The sequence below is a fragment of the Pelecanus crispus genome, chromosome 10, assembly GCF_030463565.1.
Source record: "Pelecanus crispus isolate bPelCri1 chromosome 10, bPelCri1.pri, whole genome shotgun sequence".
Taxonomy (NCBI): domain Eukaryota; kingdom Metazoa; phylum Chordata; class Aves; order Pelecaniformes; family Pelecanidae; genus Pelecanus; species Pelecanus crispus.
In genome coordinates, this window is record NC_134652.1 from 37,634,891 (window position 1) to 37,650,737 (window position 15,847).

A 15,847-nucleotide genomic window follows, 5' to 3' on the forward strand; every position below is an offset into this window, starting at 1 on the left:
GGATGTTTGAATCTTGTATGTACTGTATTTTTCCCCTTTAGTAAATTAACTAGGTGATTTTTTTGAGTTCTGTATGTTGAGATGTTTCTAAATTTTATTCTCCTTGTGAAAATAAAAAAATAACTTTTTTTTTTTAAAAAAAAAAGCACAATGATTTTGTTTAAAATGCTTCTTATTTTCTTACCCAAGTTAAGCCTGTCCATCAGATGCTGAGTCAAAAGGCGGAAATACCTTGAGCTGTGATTTTGGCTTGGGCGCTGACTTGCCTGGGGTTTTGGACAGAGTCACTGAAGGTCTGTGCCTCTCTTGCTCGGGGGGTTTAGCAAAACAGCAGTTGCTTTGTCCTGAGCATTTCTCTGCAGTCTTTCCAGCCCCAGCCAGGCTTGCAGGTGAAACACACAACCTAATTACTCTGATGCTTCAAATAAACAAATTCCGGATGAGCGGGTTTGGTTTATATCCTGTCTTTGTGAACCTCTTCTTTTCTGACACTCCACTAAGCCGCACAGCGGAATACCCGATGTCATTCTCTCCTTCCTGCTTTGCTGCTGTTCTTTTAATTTCCTTGTCCTGGACGTGTTTTTTCTGCTTTCTTCAGAACTCGGTGTTTGCTGCTTAGCTCTCCGCCTTTGCCAAGGATTTCTCAGGAAGCTTCATGCTTTTCCAGGAGCCAAAAAAGGACTCATCCAGCTCTTCAGTGTTTCTGACGGTGTCTAGAGATAGAGATCCCGCTGCGGTACCAGCCCATTGTCCGCGGCGTGAGGTTATTTTCTACACAGCACACTCTAGCGTTGGGTCCTGCACATGGTTACGTATTTAATTGCTCCATATCGTCGTCACCTAAATTTTCCTGGTCTCTGGCCTGAATAATGTCTTCTGGTAAGTGTATCAGGGATAGTGTGGCCAGCAGGAGCAGGGAGGTGATTGTCCCCCTGTACTCGGCGCTGGTGAGGCCGTACCTGGAATGCTGTGTCCAGTTTTGGGCTCCTCACTACAAGGAGGACATTGAGGTGCTGGAGCGTGTCCAGAGAAGGGCAACGAAGCTGGTGAAGGGTCTGGAGCACAGGGCTGGTGGGGAGCGGCTGAGGGAGCTAGGGGTCTTCAGTCTGGAGAAGAGGAGGCTGAGGGGAGACCTGATCGCTCTCTACAACTGCCTGAAAGGAGGTTGTAGTGAGGTGGGTGTTGGGCTCTTCTCCCAAGTAACAAGCGATAGGACAAGAGGAAATGGGCTCAAGCTGCGCCAGGGGAGGTTTAGATTGGATATTAGGAAAAATTTCTTCATGGAAAGGGTAGTCAAGCATTGGACCAGGCTGCCCAGAGAGGTGGTGGAGTCCCCATCCCTGGAAGTGTTCAAAAAAAGGGTAGATGTGGCACTTCGGGACATGGTTTGGTCTAGTCTACCCTTGACTGGCTTAGAGTAGACTTGGTAGTGTAGGTTAATGGTTGGACTGGATGATCGTAAAGGTCTTTTCCAACCTAAACGATTCCATGATTCTATGATTCTATTCTAAGAAGCAAGGTGTGTTTGAAGGGTGGGTTTGTGTACAAAGAGAGGAAGGGGAAAAGGAGGGGGCAGCTTCGGAGGACCAAGCTGACTGCTGGTGAAAGAGAGGAAGATTGAAGCCGAAACTGGTTTATTGCGGAGAGTGGGCTGGGAAAGCGGGAGCTGAAAGCATCAAGAGCTGAGTGTTGCCAGAGGCAGAGCCGTGCCCTGGCCTTTAGCAAGAGGGGAATAACGCTCGAGTTTGAGATGGCAGGAAGGCTGCAAAGATAGTGGAGGAGGGAGTGACAAAGGTAATTTTTCTTTCTTTACTAATAGTGTCTTGTAAATGTTGTGGTGGTGTGAAGTACAAGGTATCTGGGAAAGCAGGAGATGATGGAAGTGTGGTTAAAATTCAGGTGGTTTAAAGGGAACAGGGAGAGTATTTGGGGATACCAGGGAGCACTTCTCCTTTAGCAAGGAAATTTGTGGGCTGTACTGAATTTTCAACCATCCTCAGAGCTCTCTACATGGTGTTTGGAGGGGGGGGTGTGTTACCTGACAATCACAAACTAAACATATGTGACTTTGTTTAAAAAATGATTGATTCAAATCCTGTTGACCCTTCCCATTCCCTCAGATCCGAGGAAATTAGCTCTTCGCTTCACGGGCCTACGGTGACCGGAGGGAAGGATGATGCCGATCGGAAGGCGGCTGGAGGAGAAGGAGGTAGCAGGTCTCTGCTCAGCTGCTTCCAGGTGCCTGAGCTGTGGGAGACGACGGGGAGACCGCAATGTGGGGGTGAATTTGCTCTTAAGCGTGCGGCTCGGCTCTTCGCAGTGTGCCGTCCTCATGTCCCATTAGTAGACAGATTTTTGCGTGGGTTTGCAGTGTGCACAAGGTGTTTTGTGTGCCTACGAGTAGCTGGTTTTATCCTGAGCCGCTGAGCTGCAGGGGTGTGCTCTGTCCTGCCCACTTCATCCGCACGAGCGAGGTCTGGAGGGGATGTGGTGTGGCCTTAGCGAATCTGCGGCTCATCTCCGGCTGGTGCTCCATGCACATCGCTGACCCAACTGCCAGCATTTTCTTTTAAAATATCCACATCCCCGTGTCCCCGAGCAGATCAGCTGGAAGCATGTGAAGGGCCAGACTCAAAATGTTGTCCTGGTCCAATTTTGGCGTTTCGCTGTAAGTGAAAACCACTGTGGCCACACTAGTGGAGATCATCTGGGCTTTTCCAGGCAGCTGACATGAAAGTTGATTCTAAAACGTGTGAAGAACACTGATCTAACTCAATCCCTGCCTTCCTCGCAGGAGCAGCTGCAGCTGGACCACTCCTCGCAGATAGAATCATAGAATCATAGAATCGTTTAGGTTGGAAAAGACCTTTAAGATCATCCAGTCCAACCATTAACCTACACTACCAAGTCCACACTAAACCAATCAAGGGTAGACTAGACTAAACCATGTCCCGAAGTGCCACATCTACCCGTTTTTTTGAACACTTCCAGGGATGGGGACTCCACCACCTCTCTGGGCAGCCTGTTCCAATGCTTGACTACCCTTTCCGTGAAGAAATTTTTCCTAATTTCCAACCTAAACCTCCCCTGGCGCAGCTTGAGCCCATTTCGTCTCGTCCTATTGCTAACTACGTGGGAGAAGAGACCAACACCCACCTCACTACAACCTCACATCCTTAAACCTGCTCTTAAAAAAACGCTCCTTGCCTGCTGTTTAAAAGGCTGAGGCAACTCTGCCAGAACTGTTACGGGATTTTTTTTGTGTGTGTGTAATTTTGAAGTGCTCCGACAACTGTGAGCTTCCCATGGTTCATCCTCCACGCGCTCCTGCTTTTCCCATGCCCCCGAACGCCCTGCCCTCCGCGGATGTTGGGCAGCAAACGGCTCCCTGCCTGCAAAAATCACCCCCGCCGGTCCTTGCTGCCTGATCCCTGTGTTGCCTCCCTCCTGCCTGCATCCCGGAGCTTTCCTGCATGTCGTGGGCTGGCTGTGTGGAGCAGCTGCCTGTTCAATGACCAGGAAACCAAAGGGTTGCAACAACTCAATGCCGGCTGCCGGCCAAGCTGCTGGGCAGTGACACCTAATTTCATCGCTCTCCCTCCCCGGTGGGTTCAGGGAGCAGGGTCACTGCGCCGCTTCAGCAGCACGGAGGGGTTTGGCACTGAGAATCATGTGCCATTCAGCTAGAAACAGAGGTTTACCTTTATATTTCAAGTAATTGCAGGCCATCCAGGCACAGTCTTGGCGCGGCACTTGGGCGATGCGCGCTGGTGAGTGGAGGGCCTGGCTGGAGCGTCCTGCACGGTATATGCTGTACGATGATGTTATGCGATAAAAATCTTTAATTAGCACGGTTCCGGAGGAGAAATGCGGAGCAGCTCTCCCTCTGGTGGCATGGGCATGCTGTATCGCAAGGCGCTAACGAAGTCTCTGCTTGCTGTGAATTAAATCTCTGCTCGGCGTGCCCGTATGGCACCGGGGTTTCTCCGGTGGCCCTGTCCCTGCCCTGCTTCAAGAAGCCCGCAGGGCTTTCACAGGCTTCGTCCCCCCCAAAGCTGGAAATCCCTCATTAGCCTCAAACCTCTGCAGCAATTAGCATCAGTTCGTGAGGCAGAGCGGGGCACTCGGGGTACAGCTGGTCGTTACAACCTGACCTAGAAAACCAGCCTCGGAGGTAGGATGAGCTAATTTCCTACTGATGGGGGGAAAAAACAAATTGCTGTTGAAGATCTAAAAACCATTTAGCTAAAAGTTGTTTTGCAGATTTGTATTCCTAAGGCCCTTTTTTTCACTAGGACTTCCCAGTGCTCGTGACTCTTGTGTACAAGCTGATTATTAAAAGGTGCTTGCGTGGGTTCAGGAATTGCTTTTCGGTAAGAAATAACCTGGTGGGTGTTCAGCCGCAGGGTTCTCCTGCTGCCCGGGATCCTCTGGGCTCCGCTGGGCCAGGGAGCTCGGCTCGACCCTGAGCTCGTTGGTGGCACGTGAAGTTGCTTGGAGTTTCCATCCTTGCCCGATGTCTACGCCTTTCTGGGGAGCGGGGAGAGAGGAGGGCATCTTTGTCTGTGGTGGTGAGAGCAACGCTGCTGTTTAACTTGCCAAAATGACGTTCAGTCCATCGTGCTGCTTCAAACTGACCCAGCCCCAGTCTGTTTCCGCACCCAGGATGGGAGTACTGCTTCCGTTTGGATTCAGCTCCTGGCCTGAAGTCTCTCTCTGCAGCTATGTGGGCTGAAATTTTGCCTCGCAGCAGCGACAAGAGCCCTTGGCAAAGGCAGCTGTTAAATCCCCTTGGGAAAGTGGGTGTCTTGCCCATTTCCAGCGTGCTCCCCTGAAGAAGGTTCTTTTTCTTCCATGGAAAGCTTATTCCTTGATGAAGAGGTAGAGGTAGGTGAAAGCTGCCGTCCTGGAAAGCAGAGAAGGAGAAGAGCCGATCTGCCTTGGACGTGCACGACAAGGGCAAAGCCGCCTCGTGCTTCTGGGCGTTGGGTACCGGTTTGCAGATCACACCCCCGTCACGGTGCTCAGCCCTCCCTGGAGATTCCTTGTGGGTCAGGGCCATGGGTGGGGGTGTTACTGCCTGGTTTTGGAGATGGGGAGGCTTTGCCTGAGGAAGCACAAGGAGCTGCTGGCACCGGCTGAGCATCGCTCGCTGCAGCGCTCCCGGGATGCTCGGTGACCCCACAGTGGGAACCGTGCGGGGCTGGATCCCTCAGCTGGAGCAAAGCAGAGCAGCACCCTCTCCTCCCACTGGAGGCTGCAGCTCTCCGGGTTAAACTAAGCATAACAGTGCCCTGGGGGGTTTGGAGGGTGCTGGGACAAACCTGCGGGCTGAAGGGCAAGAGCCGGGGCGGAATGGGCTGGGTGTCAGGCTGGCAGGCGCCCGGCCGAGGAAGGAGCTCTCTGTGAGGTCCCTGAAGCTACATGCAGGCACTGACAAAGCCGTTGAGCTACTGGAGAATATTGCCTCTTGGAGAAGTTTGCATGCAGGGCTTTGAAGTTTCTTTTTTTTTTTTTTCAAACATAACTAGGTTCTGCTGACCAGGACAGCTGCCTCCTCCCCATCTTTCCCAGCGGGGGTGTTGGGCACTCTCCGGTCCCATGCTGCACGCTCCTTTGCTGGGATGGGTAACTGCAAATCCAAAGGGCTTCGTGCTGGGAAAGGTGCCTACACTGGAGGAGTGGTGCAAACGGTGCCCAAAGCTTAGCTGCAGGCTGCGGTGAGTCGGGGAACACGGTCCTTTGGGGGAACAGCCAAGTCCACGGTGGAAGGGGAGAAGGTGCAGGTAAGAAATGTAAGCATGAGCTCTGAAAGCCTTGACCTTTCCGATCACAAGAGCAGGGAGCCTGCGACTAGGCGTCCCTCAAGCCAAGCCCTTTGCTGCGGGTGCTCACGGTGAGTCTGGCAGCTGTCACGCTGGAATCGGGCGTGCGTAATGCTGCTGTTGGGACATGCCTTTGCCTCTCTTGGGTCTTCTCCTCGCCCTTCTCGGTGGTGAGGGGCTGTGCAGCTGCAAGCCCTCCTGGCTCATCTCAGGGCATCCGAGGTGATGGTGATGATTTTCAGTCCCCTGGCTTGCCACAGCATCAGACATACCCCATGCTTGATGTAGCTTTGCTGGCTCGCTTTCCTTGGAAAACGGCATCGCTAAACACGGCGCCAAACAGGACGGCTGCTGCTAACGGGGCTCACAGCCCTCCCGGGGTCCCTCTCCCGGTGCATGGGGCTGGGAGATGCACGGGCACAGCTCCGGGAAGGTTTCTGTCCCAGCAAAGGGGACAGATGCTGGTGCTGTGCCCGTGCCCACCTCCGCTGAGACCGCGGCTCAGGTGAGAGCGGTCCGTGCCCTGATGGTCCCCAGCTTCCAGGCATTTGGTGTTTCCTAAAATAGTCTTCATTCTCCAGGAAAGGGAGGTGAAGTGTCCAAGCCCCCCTAAAGAGCTCCATCTCTGGGAATTCAGTTTCCAGCCAGCTCTTAGCTTATTTCTGTATAAAATGCGTTTGTGCCACCGAAAGCATCTGATCCACCTGAGGAAATGAGCTTGGTAAGAAATTCTCTCTATCTCAGCCCGGGATGTGTCTGTGTGTCACGGGGTCATCCCGCAACCCCCATCCCGGGAGTGGGGACAAAGGGACCGGGACAGACGGGATGCATCTTCTGAGCATCCCGTGGTGAGCGGCCCCATTGCCCAGCAGTGGAAGGAGAGGCCGTCGGCACCCGTGGGGCGGCTGGAGCACCCCTGCCCACCTCGCCCTGCCTTCCCAACCCCGGCACCCCATCAATGGAGCAGGATGCGGCCCTGCAGCCCCCAGCCCAGCGGCAGCGGCGGCGGCACGCCAGCCCCCCGCCCCGATTATTGTTGGGTGTCGAAAAAGACATTGAAAAGCAAGGAGGAGAGCTGTGAAGAGGGTCACTTTAGTGGCTCTTTCTCTCTTTTTTTTTTTTTCCCCCGAGAAGGAAGTTAGAAAAGCAGAGCCCTCAAAGCCGCATTGAAAGGGTGACAGAGACGGGATAATGCGTAAGACGGAGGGAAGGAATCTCAGAGCACTCGCCACGGTGTTTTAATGATCTGTTAACAATTACCCCTTTCAGGGGAGAACATATGGTAGATGGTTTGCTTTAAAAAAAAAAAAAAAGGGACAAAAAAGAAAAAAGAAATTACTTCAGAAACTTAAATGATGGTGGAAAATGGTGGGGATTGCGGTGAAGAGCTGGGGGAGGGAGGCGTAGCCCCTGGGGCGAGGGGATATGGGATGATGAGGGGATGTGGGATGCTATGTCCCTGAGCACAGGGGCTTAGCAAGAGCCAGGCACCCCCGAAAGCTGCCGGTACCTGGGAGCTGCTGGTGGCAGCTGGGGCAAGGCACCTGAAGGAGCCATAGTAGGTTTGAAGAAATGTGGTAATGAAGGAAACTGATAAGGGTGCTGATAAACCCCAGGAAGCCGCTGGGACCCCGGGACACGTGCATTCAGGTGGGGGATGGCAGCCCTGCGCCCCCCATGTCCCCGGTGCCAGCGCTGTGCCGCAGACCTGCGGCAAGGTCGGGACCCAGCTCAGACCCTCGCATGCTTCAAAGGACTCGGCAGTGCTTCCCGGGGCAGCCGGGGATGGTCTCCATCCCCAAAGGGTTTTGTGGGTGAGAGCCACATCCCTACGGGCTGCCCTTTGGGCTGTGGGCTGGAGCACCCTCCCCGGCTCGGGCTCAAGCCTGGCTGCGCGAGCATGGCTGGCAATAAGTGGGTGCTCCCCTCCCTGCAGCTGGGGGCTGGCGTAGGCACGCAAATGGCTAAAATGCTCTGGATGCACCCAGGTGGGTGAGCGCTTTGAGGCTTCCCTGCTGTTACCTGCCACGCAATCACTGCCTTTCTCCCACTGTTACAACCTGTTGGCGTGAGGTTCGGTCGTGGCTCCCTACAATCGTATCGCCAAGGGCTGATACAGGCTGGTGGTAATTTGTCTTGCAGAGCTGGGCTGCAGCTAAAATGATGTGTCACAACTGCAGTGTTTTGTGGGAAAAGATCCAGAGGTTTGGGGTTTTTTTTTCCTTTTTGTTGCAAATACATCATTTCTCATTGAGATACCGAAGTCAGGCTGGCTGCTCACCTTCCCAGAGGTCCTGGCATGAGGGGCTGTTGCCACTCATGGGCTCCCCAGGTTTGTTATACACCTCAGCTCGGGGAAGAAAATGATCCCTTCTGGGTGTAAACGTCTTCTCCTCAGCACTGCAGTAGAGCAGGGCAGGAGAAGGCTCCGATTCAAAGGTCAGGGTCTCAGCAGATGGACTCCAATGCTGGATGAAGGGTTGGGAGAGGTGTACCAGCATCAGGAGCCGGCGTGGGGTGTGTGCAGACAGGCAGGAATATTTGGGGGAAGCCGGGAAAAGGAGCCGAGGCTGCCTGGTGGGGACACCAGCACAAGGCGTGCCAGGAGAGGGGCACCAAGCTGCGGGGATGGGAGCGAGGGGATGGCGAGGCTGGGACAGAGGAAGGTGGGTGAGGAGGGATGCTTTTTCCTGGGACTGGAAGGCGGGATGAGGTGGGAAGAGACAGGGCTGGTACAGGGGTGGTCAGGGAGGGGATGGGGTCGTGTGTCGGGGGTGTGGGCAGGTGAGCTACGGCAGCCGGCGTTGCTTGGGTTGGTGTGGGGGCTGCAGCCGCATCCAACCCCCCCGGATGGTCGGTACCAGCACTGTCACCAGAGCACTGAGGGCTGCCAGATGTGTACGGCACAGCTGGGAACAGCGCTGGGAAGAGCGTGAGCTGGTCCTGGGCAGGTTGTGGGGCCAGTGGGCAAAAATATCCACACCACAGCTTTACGGGTCACATCCCTCCTGCTAGCAGCGGTTCGGCTTGAGCAGTGACCCAGCACCATGCTGGGCACATCGCTCAGCGGTGGCACTGGTGTGGCAGCAACGTCACTTTGCAAAAGGAAGGGTCAAAGCCCTCGCGTCTCGCTGTCTCGTGTTGAGGGTTCCAATGAAGATCTGGAGAGGGGCTAGTGGTGCGTGAGTCCCTCAGGGCACCTCTGCTCTTGTTTCCAGTCCAGGTTGGGAATTTCCTTCCAGACTCCTGGCTTGTAGCAACTTTTTCACTTCTCAAAAGCCAGCTCTGATGCCTTCTGGTATGTTCAAAATTTGACCGGTGGAGCCTCTAAATCAGAGAGGAAAGCACATCTTTAATTTTTTTTGGAGGTCGAGAAGCACCGTCTATCTGCTTGATGGGTGACTGGGGGGGGGTGAGGAGTTTCAGAGTGAGCCAATATGACCAGCCTGCACCACTTACAACCTCATGGTGCATCAAAATGCCAGAAGTTAGATTTTTTTTTTTTCCCCTTACAGGAGAGAAGTGCCGATCAGGAAGATGGCAGCCTGAGATCAGCATATCCACGGTCTGTGACTATTTATTGCTGGCCAAAGGAGGGTTGATGCAAATGAATACTGAAGCCTCAAGTGTGTGTTGTCCAACTGGTCGCTGAAGACAACCGCTGCCAGCTGGTGAAGTCTGAGTGCTGGAGATATCCTGCCGTGAAAGCTTCCTCCTGTTGAATTGTCACTGTGGAGACAGTAAATTTCTAATTACAGTTATTCTTTGAGCTTTCCATGCAGGCAGATACACCAGTATGGGCTTACCCTGGGCTACTGGGGCTGCTGATGAATTAGAGATGGACGTGGTGTGCTTGAACGCCTGTTAATCCCCCTTTGTGTTTCACTCAACCATCAGAGGAATGTTGTGGTGGTGGTGGCTTCTGCCAGATCTCTCCAGAAACTTGTTGTAAAGCTTAAAGCACTTGGAAAACCCGAATGAGAGAGTGTGCTGGATGTGGAACCCAGCCTGTCTACCCAGGCTGTCATCAGGGTAGAGGAGAAACCCTCTTTCTGGCAGGCAAAATGGGCTGGGGCAAGGAACCACTTGCCACAGGCGGAGAGAGGAGCAAGCCTGGCAGAACTGGGAATGGTGGGAGGTGGCCAGCTCCCAGCGAGGTGAGGACCAGCTTTCCCTACCTGGGCAGATGTTCTCATGGTTGGGTAAATGCTTTAAGGCAACAGGTTTCACAGCACCCGCCTGTAGGCATCACAGCCCAGTACCCGACTGACCCTTTTGTACTGGTATTTGTTCCCTGCCTTTCCTTTCCATGGTACTTCTTTTCCTGTCCTCTCTCCTATCCAGAGATAATCCAGGTTTTTGCTACGCTTGAGACTGTTGTGTTCTGCCCAAAAACATGTTTCGGTGTCAGAACAGCTGTCTGCTCTTGCAGCCTTGTGAAGCAATGTCCTGTCAGGCTGGTTTAAGGGCACATGGGCATGGAGAGAGCGGGATCGCACACTGGAAACGCTCGGGTTTTCTTTCCCCGTGCACTGTCAGGGCTTCTCCTCTTCTGGCGCAGTGACAGTGGTTGGACTGGGTGATCTTAAAGGTCTTCTCCAACCTAGACGATTCTATGATTCTACGACAGCGTCCCTCACCCCAGGGCTCCGTTGGGTTACTCCTGAGTAACCCCTGAGCAGCCTCAGCCCCCAGCCCTTGTGAGTCGGAGCGCGTGAGGCGCGGAGCCGGGCTCCCGGTGGGGCTGGGGGAAAACCCTTCAGCTCTGGCACGGATTGGGCCTTCGAGGCAGATTTCTGCAGCAGAGAGAGGGCGAGGGCTGCCGGATGGTTACGGAGGGGATCGGTATTTGCAGCTGGTGGGATTTGTGCCAGTGCCGTCCGTGGCAGGAAGGGGCTGTATCCGCAGGGAGATGTTCCTCCTTGCACAGCCCCTTCTGCCTTGAGCAGAGCTCGCTTTGCCTCCGCGGGGAGGGACCCCCGAGGAGGGGGCAGCCTTACCCTGGCCCACGCCGGGGGAGAGCTTTTGCTAGCTGAGCCCTCAGTCTCTCTGGACTTTTTCTCTCAGCACCGGACCCCGGCCACAAAAGGCAGGAAGATTTACGGTGGCAAAACGGGCTTTGCCATCCTTTCCCCAAGCAGCCTTTGCCGCTCCGCACGGCCCCGGGGAGTGGTGGGGGGCGCTTGCTCAGCGCTCTGCGGCTAATTAATGATTCCCCGGGGGGGTGCTTTCACCCCGGCGGGCACCCCCGGCCCCTGCCCCTCCGAGGGTGGAGGGGGTGTCCCGGCAGGGCTGCGCTCCCCCTGCCCGGGGCTGCGGTGCTGCGCCTGGCCGTGCGCCCCGTCGGGCGACTCCCAGAGACGCGCTCCCCGACGCCGGGCCTTTTCCTATCTCCTCCTGCTTTGGGGGTTGGTTTTTAAAAATTATTTTCCTTTTTTTGCGCTCCTTCTCCTCTCCCTCTTGTAGGAAGAGGAGGGAGGTGGCGGGGGGAAGGAAGGGAGAAATATTGTTCGGATTCACAAAGGGGGGCATCTGGTGCACCTTGCGCCTGGCATCTGTGCTCCTTGTGTCCCGAGCAGCGCGCTCGCACCGGGGCGAGGGGCAGGAGGGGCAGGCGTGCATCTGTTGGGCGCCACAATAAAGTCACAAAACAGAGGCGCAGAGCCGCGCTGCCCTCTCCAAGGGGGGGCCGGGGAGGCGGGGGGGGGGGACGCGGGGCTCGCAGGTATTATGCGCCGGGTAGGTAGGGCCGGGGCAGCAGCTGCCGCCGCGGCTCTGAAGGGCTGCGCTCCGCCGAGCCGCCCGACATATGGCACGGCAAATCACGGTACCTCCTGAGCGGCCCCGGCCCGGGGGGGAGCGGGGCACGGACGGGGCGGCCCCGCCGCCGCTGCCTCCGCCCTGCGCCCCCCGTCGCGGTGCCGGGGCGCGGAGCTGGGTGGCGGGGACCCCCCCCCGTCGCCGTCCCCCGGGCCTGGGGGAGAGGGGTCGGGAGGGGGCCCGGCTTTATCTGCCCTCCCCTCCGCCGAGCAAACAGCCCCCGCGGCGGGCAGGCGGGCTGCGGCCGGGCCCCGGCTCGCAAAACCTCCCCGACGCCTGGCAGGCGAGAGATGCGCGGCGGGGCCGGGCTGGTTACCATATGTTTTCAATAAAATAAGACAAATAGGGCCGGGAGATAGGGCTTGCAGTTCAACCTGTTGTAAAGCGGCGTAACCCAGGCCAATGTAAACGGCAGCCGGGCCCCTCCGGGAAGGGCGGTTTGGGAGCCGGCTCCGCGCCCGCCGGCCCGGCCAGGTGTGAGCGGGAGCCCGGCGCGGTGCCCCCGCAGATTTTTATCACGTTGGGGGTAATATGGTGCTTGTTATGCTAACCATGAGTAAACATACCCGGCCGGGCTTTGTGGCGACGGGAGGGAGTTATCTGAAAGTGGCAGTGGGAAGGTGATTTAACAATAACGTTGTCTTGTTTGCCGGCAGGTGATGTCTGCCCCCAGCCCCATGATTAATGCTTCCCAAAGCACTCCACTTTACAGTCTCTTGTAATTATTTATTAAACGAAATCTATTTATTATTATTTTAGCAAACAGCGGTACCAGGTGGGGCTTTCTTTTCCTCTTCAGCTTTTGTCTGAAGGACGTTTGAAGTGGGCAGTCTGAGGCTTGGAAACTCGCTCGCCAGATTTTTTTTGTCATCCAATTGCACAGGCACCACACGCACACACACACAAAAAAAATGCACAACAACAACAAAAAAAAAACCCCACCACCACCAACCCAACCCCGCCGGGCCCTTCCTATTCATCCTCCCCTGCCCTCCGAGCCGCCCCTCGGGAAGGGGCACCGGAGCCGCGGCGCTGGCCGGCCCCGCTCCCCCCCGCCCGCCGCGCCCCTGGAGCGGCAGCGCGCACGGCCCCGCACGGCCCCGCACGGCCCCGCACCGCCCCGGCCGCGGCCCCCCCCCGCGGGGCCGGGGAAGGGCCCGGGCCCCCGCAGCTGCCCCCGCTCCGCCGCCGCCCCGGCGGGCCGCTCCCGCCGCTCCCGGGGCCCGGTGTCCCCGGCCGGCACCCGCCGCGCCGCTTTGGTGAAGGAGCGGGGGGGTCCCGCCCCGCCGGGGCTGCGCCCTCCCGCCGGCCCTGCCCGCGCCCCCGGGGCCGCCGGGCCATGCAGGGGGGGGGGCCGGCGCCGCCGCCCCCGGGCCCCCCCGCCCTCCGCCGGGGAAAGGTGCCCCGGGCCCGGGCCGGTCCCCGCCGCCCGTCGCAGCCGGTGCGCAAAAGTCCCCGGCACGTTTTTGCGCACCGAGCCCCGGCGGCCGAGCGCTCCTTCCCCGGGCCCGGCGCCGGGCTGGCGGGGCTGGGGGGGCCGGGGGCTGCTCCCCCTTCCCCGCGGGACCCTGCCCCCGTTTGCCCCGGGGGGGGGGGGGGAGCAAAGACAGGGCGCTGGGCGGGGCGGGGGGGGGGGGGTGCGGGAGAACGCCGTGTCCCCGTCCCCCCCGGTGCCGGTGCTCGCCGCCCGCAGGGCAGCGCCCGCAGCTCCGGCATTGGGGGCGCGGGGGGCGCGGGGCTGTCCCCGGCGCTGCGGGGGCGAGGCGCGGGGTGGCGGGAGGCGGCGGGGTCCCCTGGCTGCCCCCCGTGGGGTGCGGGGGGGGGGGTGTCCCGGGAGCGCCCCGCAGCACCGGGAGGAGGTCGCGGCTCTCTCGGATCCCCCCCCCCCCACCCCGATCCCCCCGGGGCTGGCAGCGGGGGCCGGGCCGAGGGGGCGGGCGGGGGGGGGGGGTGTCCCGGCGGGGCGGGGGGGGTGTCCCGGCGGGCGGGGGGGGGGGTGTCCCAGCGGGGCGGGGGGGTGTCCCGGCGGGGCGGGGGGGGTGTCCCGGCGGGGGGGGGTGGTGTCCCGGCGGGGCGGGGGGGTGTCCCGGCGGGGCGGGGGGGTGTCCCGGCGGGGGGGGGGGGGGGGGGGCGGTGCCGGGCCCGGCACGCTCCCGCCGGGCTGATAAGATAAAAGCGTGCCAAGGGGTGGGTGCGGGCGGGGGGGCGCACACGCCGCCCGGCCGGGAAATCCCCATTGTCCGCCGGCCCTATATATATAGGGGCTTAACGGCAGTCGTGTGCCGGCCGCGCAGCCTCCTCTGCCCGCACTCGAGGGGAAGCGGGGCGGGGGGAGCGGGGGAGGGGGGGCGCGGAGCGGGAGCCGCTCTCCTGCCCCGCAGCCTCGCCCGCACTCGCAGGTCCCGCCGCGGGGGACGGGGCTCCCCCGGGGCCGGCCGCTCCCCGCCGGCCGAGGCGGGCCGGCCTTTGCGGGATGGCCCCGCAGAGCGCCCGCTCGCCGGGCGAAGGGCAGCCCTATTTCGGGGGCGCCGAGGACCCCCCTTCCGCGGCCGGCGGCGGCTCGGCGGGCAGCCGGGGCCCCTCGCCGGCCCGCACCGCGCTGGCCCCGCGGGAGGCGGCGGCCCGCAGGAAGGGGAAGGCGCGGCGGGGCCGCGGCAAGGCGCGGAGCGAGGGGCTGCTCAGCAAGCAGAAGCGGAGCCGGCGCATGAAGGCCAACGACCGGGAGAGGAACCGCATGCACCACCTCAACTCCGCCCTGGACGCGCTCCGCAGCGTCCTGCCCACCTTCCCCGACGACGCCAAGCTCACCAAGATCGAGACGCTCCGCTTCGCCCACAACTACATCTGGGCGCTCACCCAGAGCCTCCGCCTGGCCGAGCAGGGCCTGCCCGAGCCCCCCCCCCCGCCCCCGCCGCCCCCCGCCGCCGCCGCCGCCGCCGCCGCCGCCGCCTCCCCGGGGCCCTGGGACTCGCCCTGCCCCGCCGCCCCGCCGCCCGCCGCCCTCCGCCGCGGCCCCGCCGCCTTCCCCGCCTTCCTCTGAGCCCGCCGCCCGGCTGCTCTGCCCCCGCTTTTGGCCTTCAGCGACCCGGCGGGGCGGGGGGGTAGGGGGGTCCCCGCGCTGCGCGCCGGGCGCCCCGCTCCCCCCCCCCCCCCCCCCCGCCCCGTCCCGCTCGGCCGAAGCGCAGCGGGAGCGGGCGGACAAAAACAAATCACGGTTTTGTACTCGGAAACGGTAAATTATATTAATTCGTCGCTATCGGTATTTATTGATTATACTTCGTAACAAATATATATTTTGTATATAAGAGTGGTTTTGGCAGCGGTGGTCCGGCTGTTTGTACCGGGGACGGGATCCGCCGCGGCTGTATTTTGGTGGGTTTTGGTTTTTTTTTTTTTTTCCCGAAGAAGAAGAGAATAAAGTGCGTCGCGGTCAGACCTGTGCAACGCCGTGCTTTTTTTTTTTTTTTCCCACCGAGGGCTCCCTGGGGGGTTCCAAAATAGCGCGCAGCCCAAGCCGGGGACCCCGCAGAGCTGGCCTTGCGGGGGCTTGCTCGGGACCCCGGGCGGTGTGGTCGGTGCGGGGCCGGTGTGCCCGGGGCCGGTGTGCCCGGTGCAGAGCCGGTGTGCCCGGGGATGGTGTGCCCGGTGCAGAGCCGGTGTGCCCGGGGATGGTGTGCCCGGGGCCGGTGTGCCCGGTGCGGAGCCGGTGTGCCCGGTGCGGGGCCGGTGTGCCCGGAGCCGGTGTGCCCGGTGCCGGGGCAGTGTGCCCGGTGCCGGAGCGGTGTGCCCGGTGCGGAGCCGGTGTGCCCGGTGCCGGTGTGCCCGGTGCGGAGCCGGTGTGCCCGGTGCGGGGAGGCGCGGCGATGGAGAGCCGGTGCAGCGGGGTCGTGCGTCCCGTCGGGGCCCACGCGTGCATTTAAAACCGGCTTCTCTTTGCAGCCGCCCCGCCGCGTCCCGGCAAGGTGCGCCGGGCTGCAGCCCCTCCCCACGCAGGTGGATTTGCAGCGCCCGGCTCGGCCCCGGGGCTATCTTGGGGGCGGCCCCGGGGCTATCTTGGGGCCGTCCCCGCGGCACAGCGCTCCAGCTCGCCGGGGCGGTGCGGGTCCCCGGGGCAGCGTTGCCCCCAGCCCGACCCCGGGGGAGGGTTTAGCCCGGGGCAGGCGCGGGGCTCGGAGGGGGCTGGAGCGAAGGCGGGGAGGGGG

At 60.1% G+C, this 15,847-nt stretch overlaps 1 protein-coding gene across 1 annotated transcript; it reads left to right on the plus strand.

The window, feature by feature from the left end:
- The first annotated feature begins 14,118 nt into the window (after window positions 1-14,118).
- Window positions 14,119-14,685, plus strand: NEUROG3 (neurogenin 3). Its single transcript, XM_075717976.1, has one exon. It carries the CDS (start codon window positions 14,119-14,121, stop codon window positions 14,683-14,685), a length of 567 nt encoding a protein of 188 aa, XP_075574091.1.
- The last annotated feature ends 1,162 nt before the right edge of the window (window positions 14,686-15,847 follow it).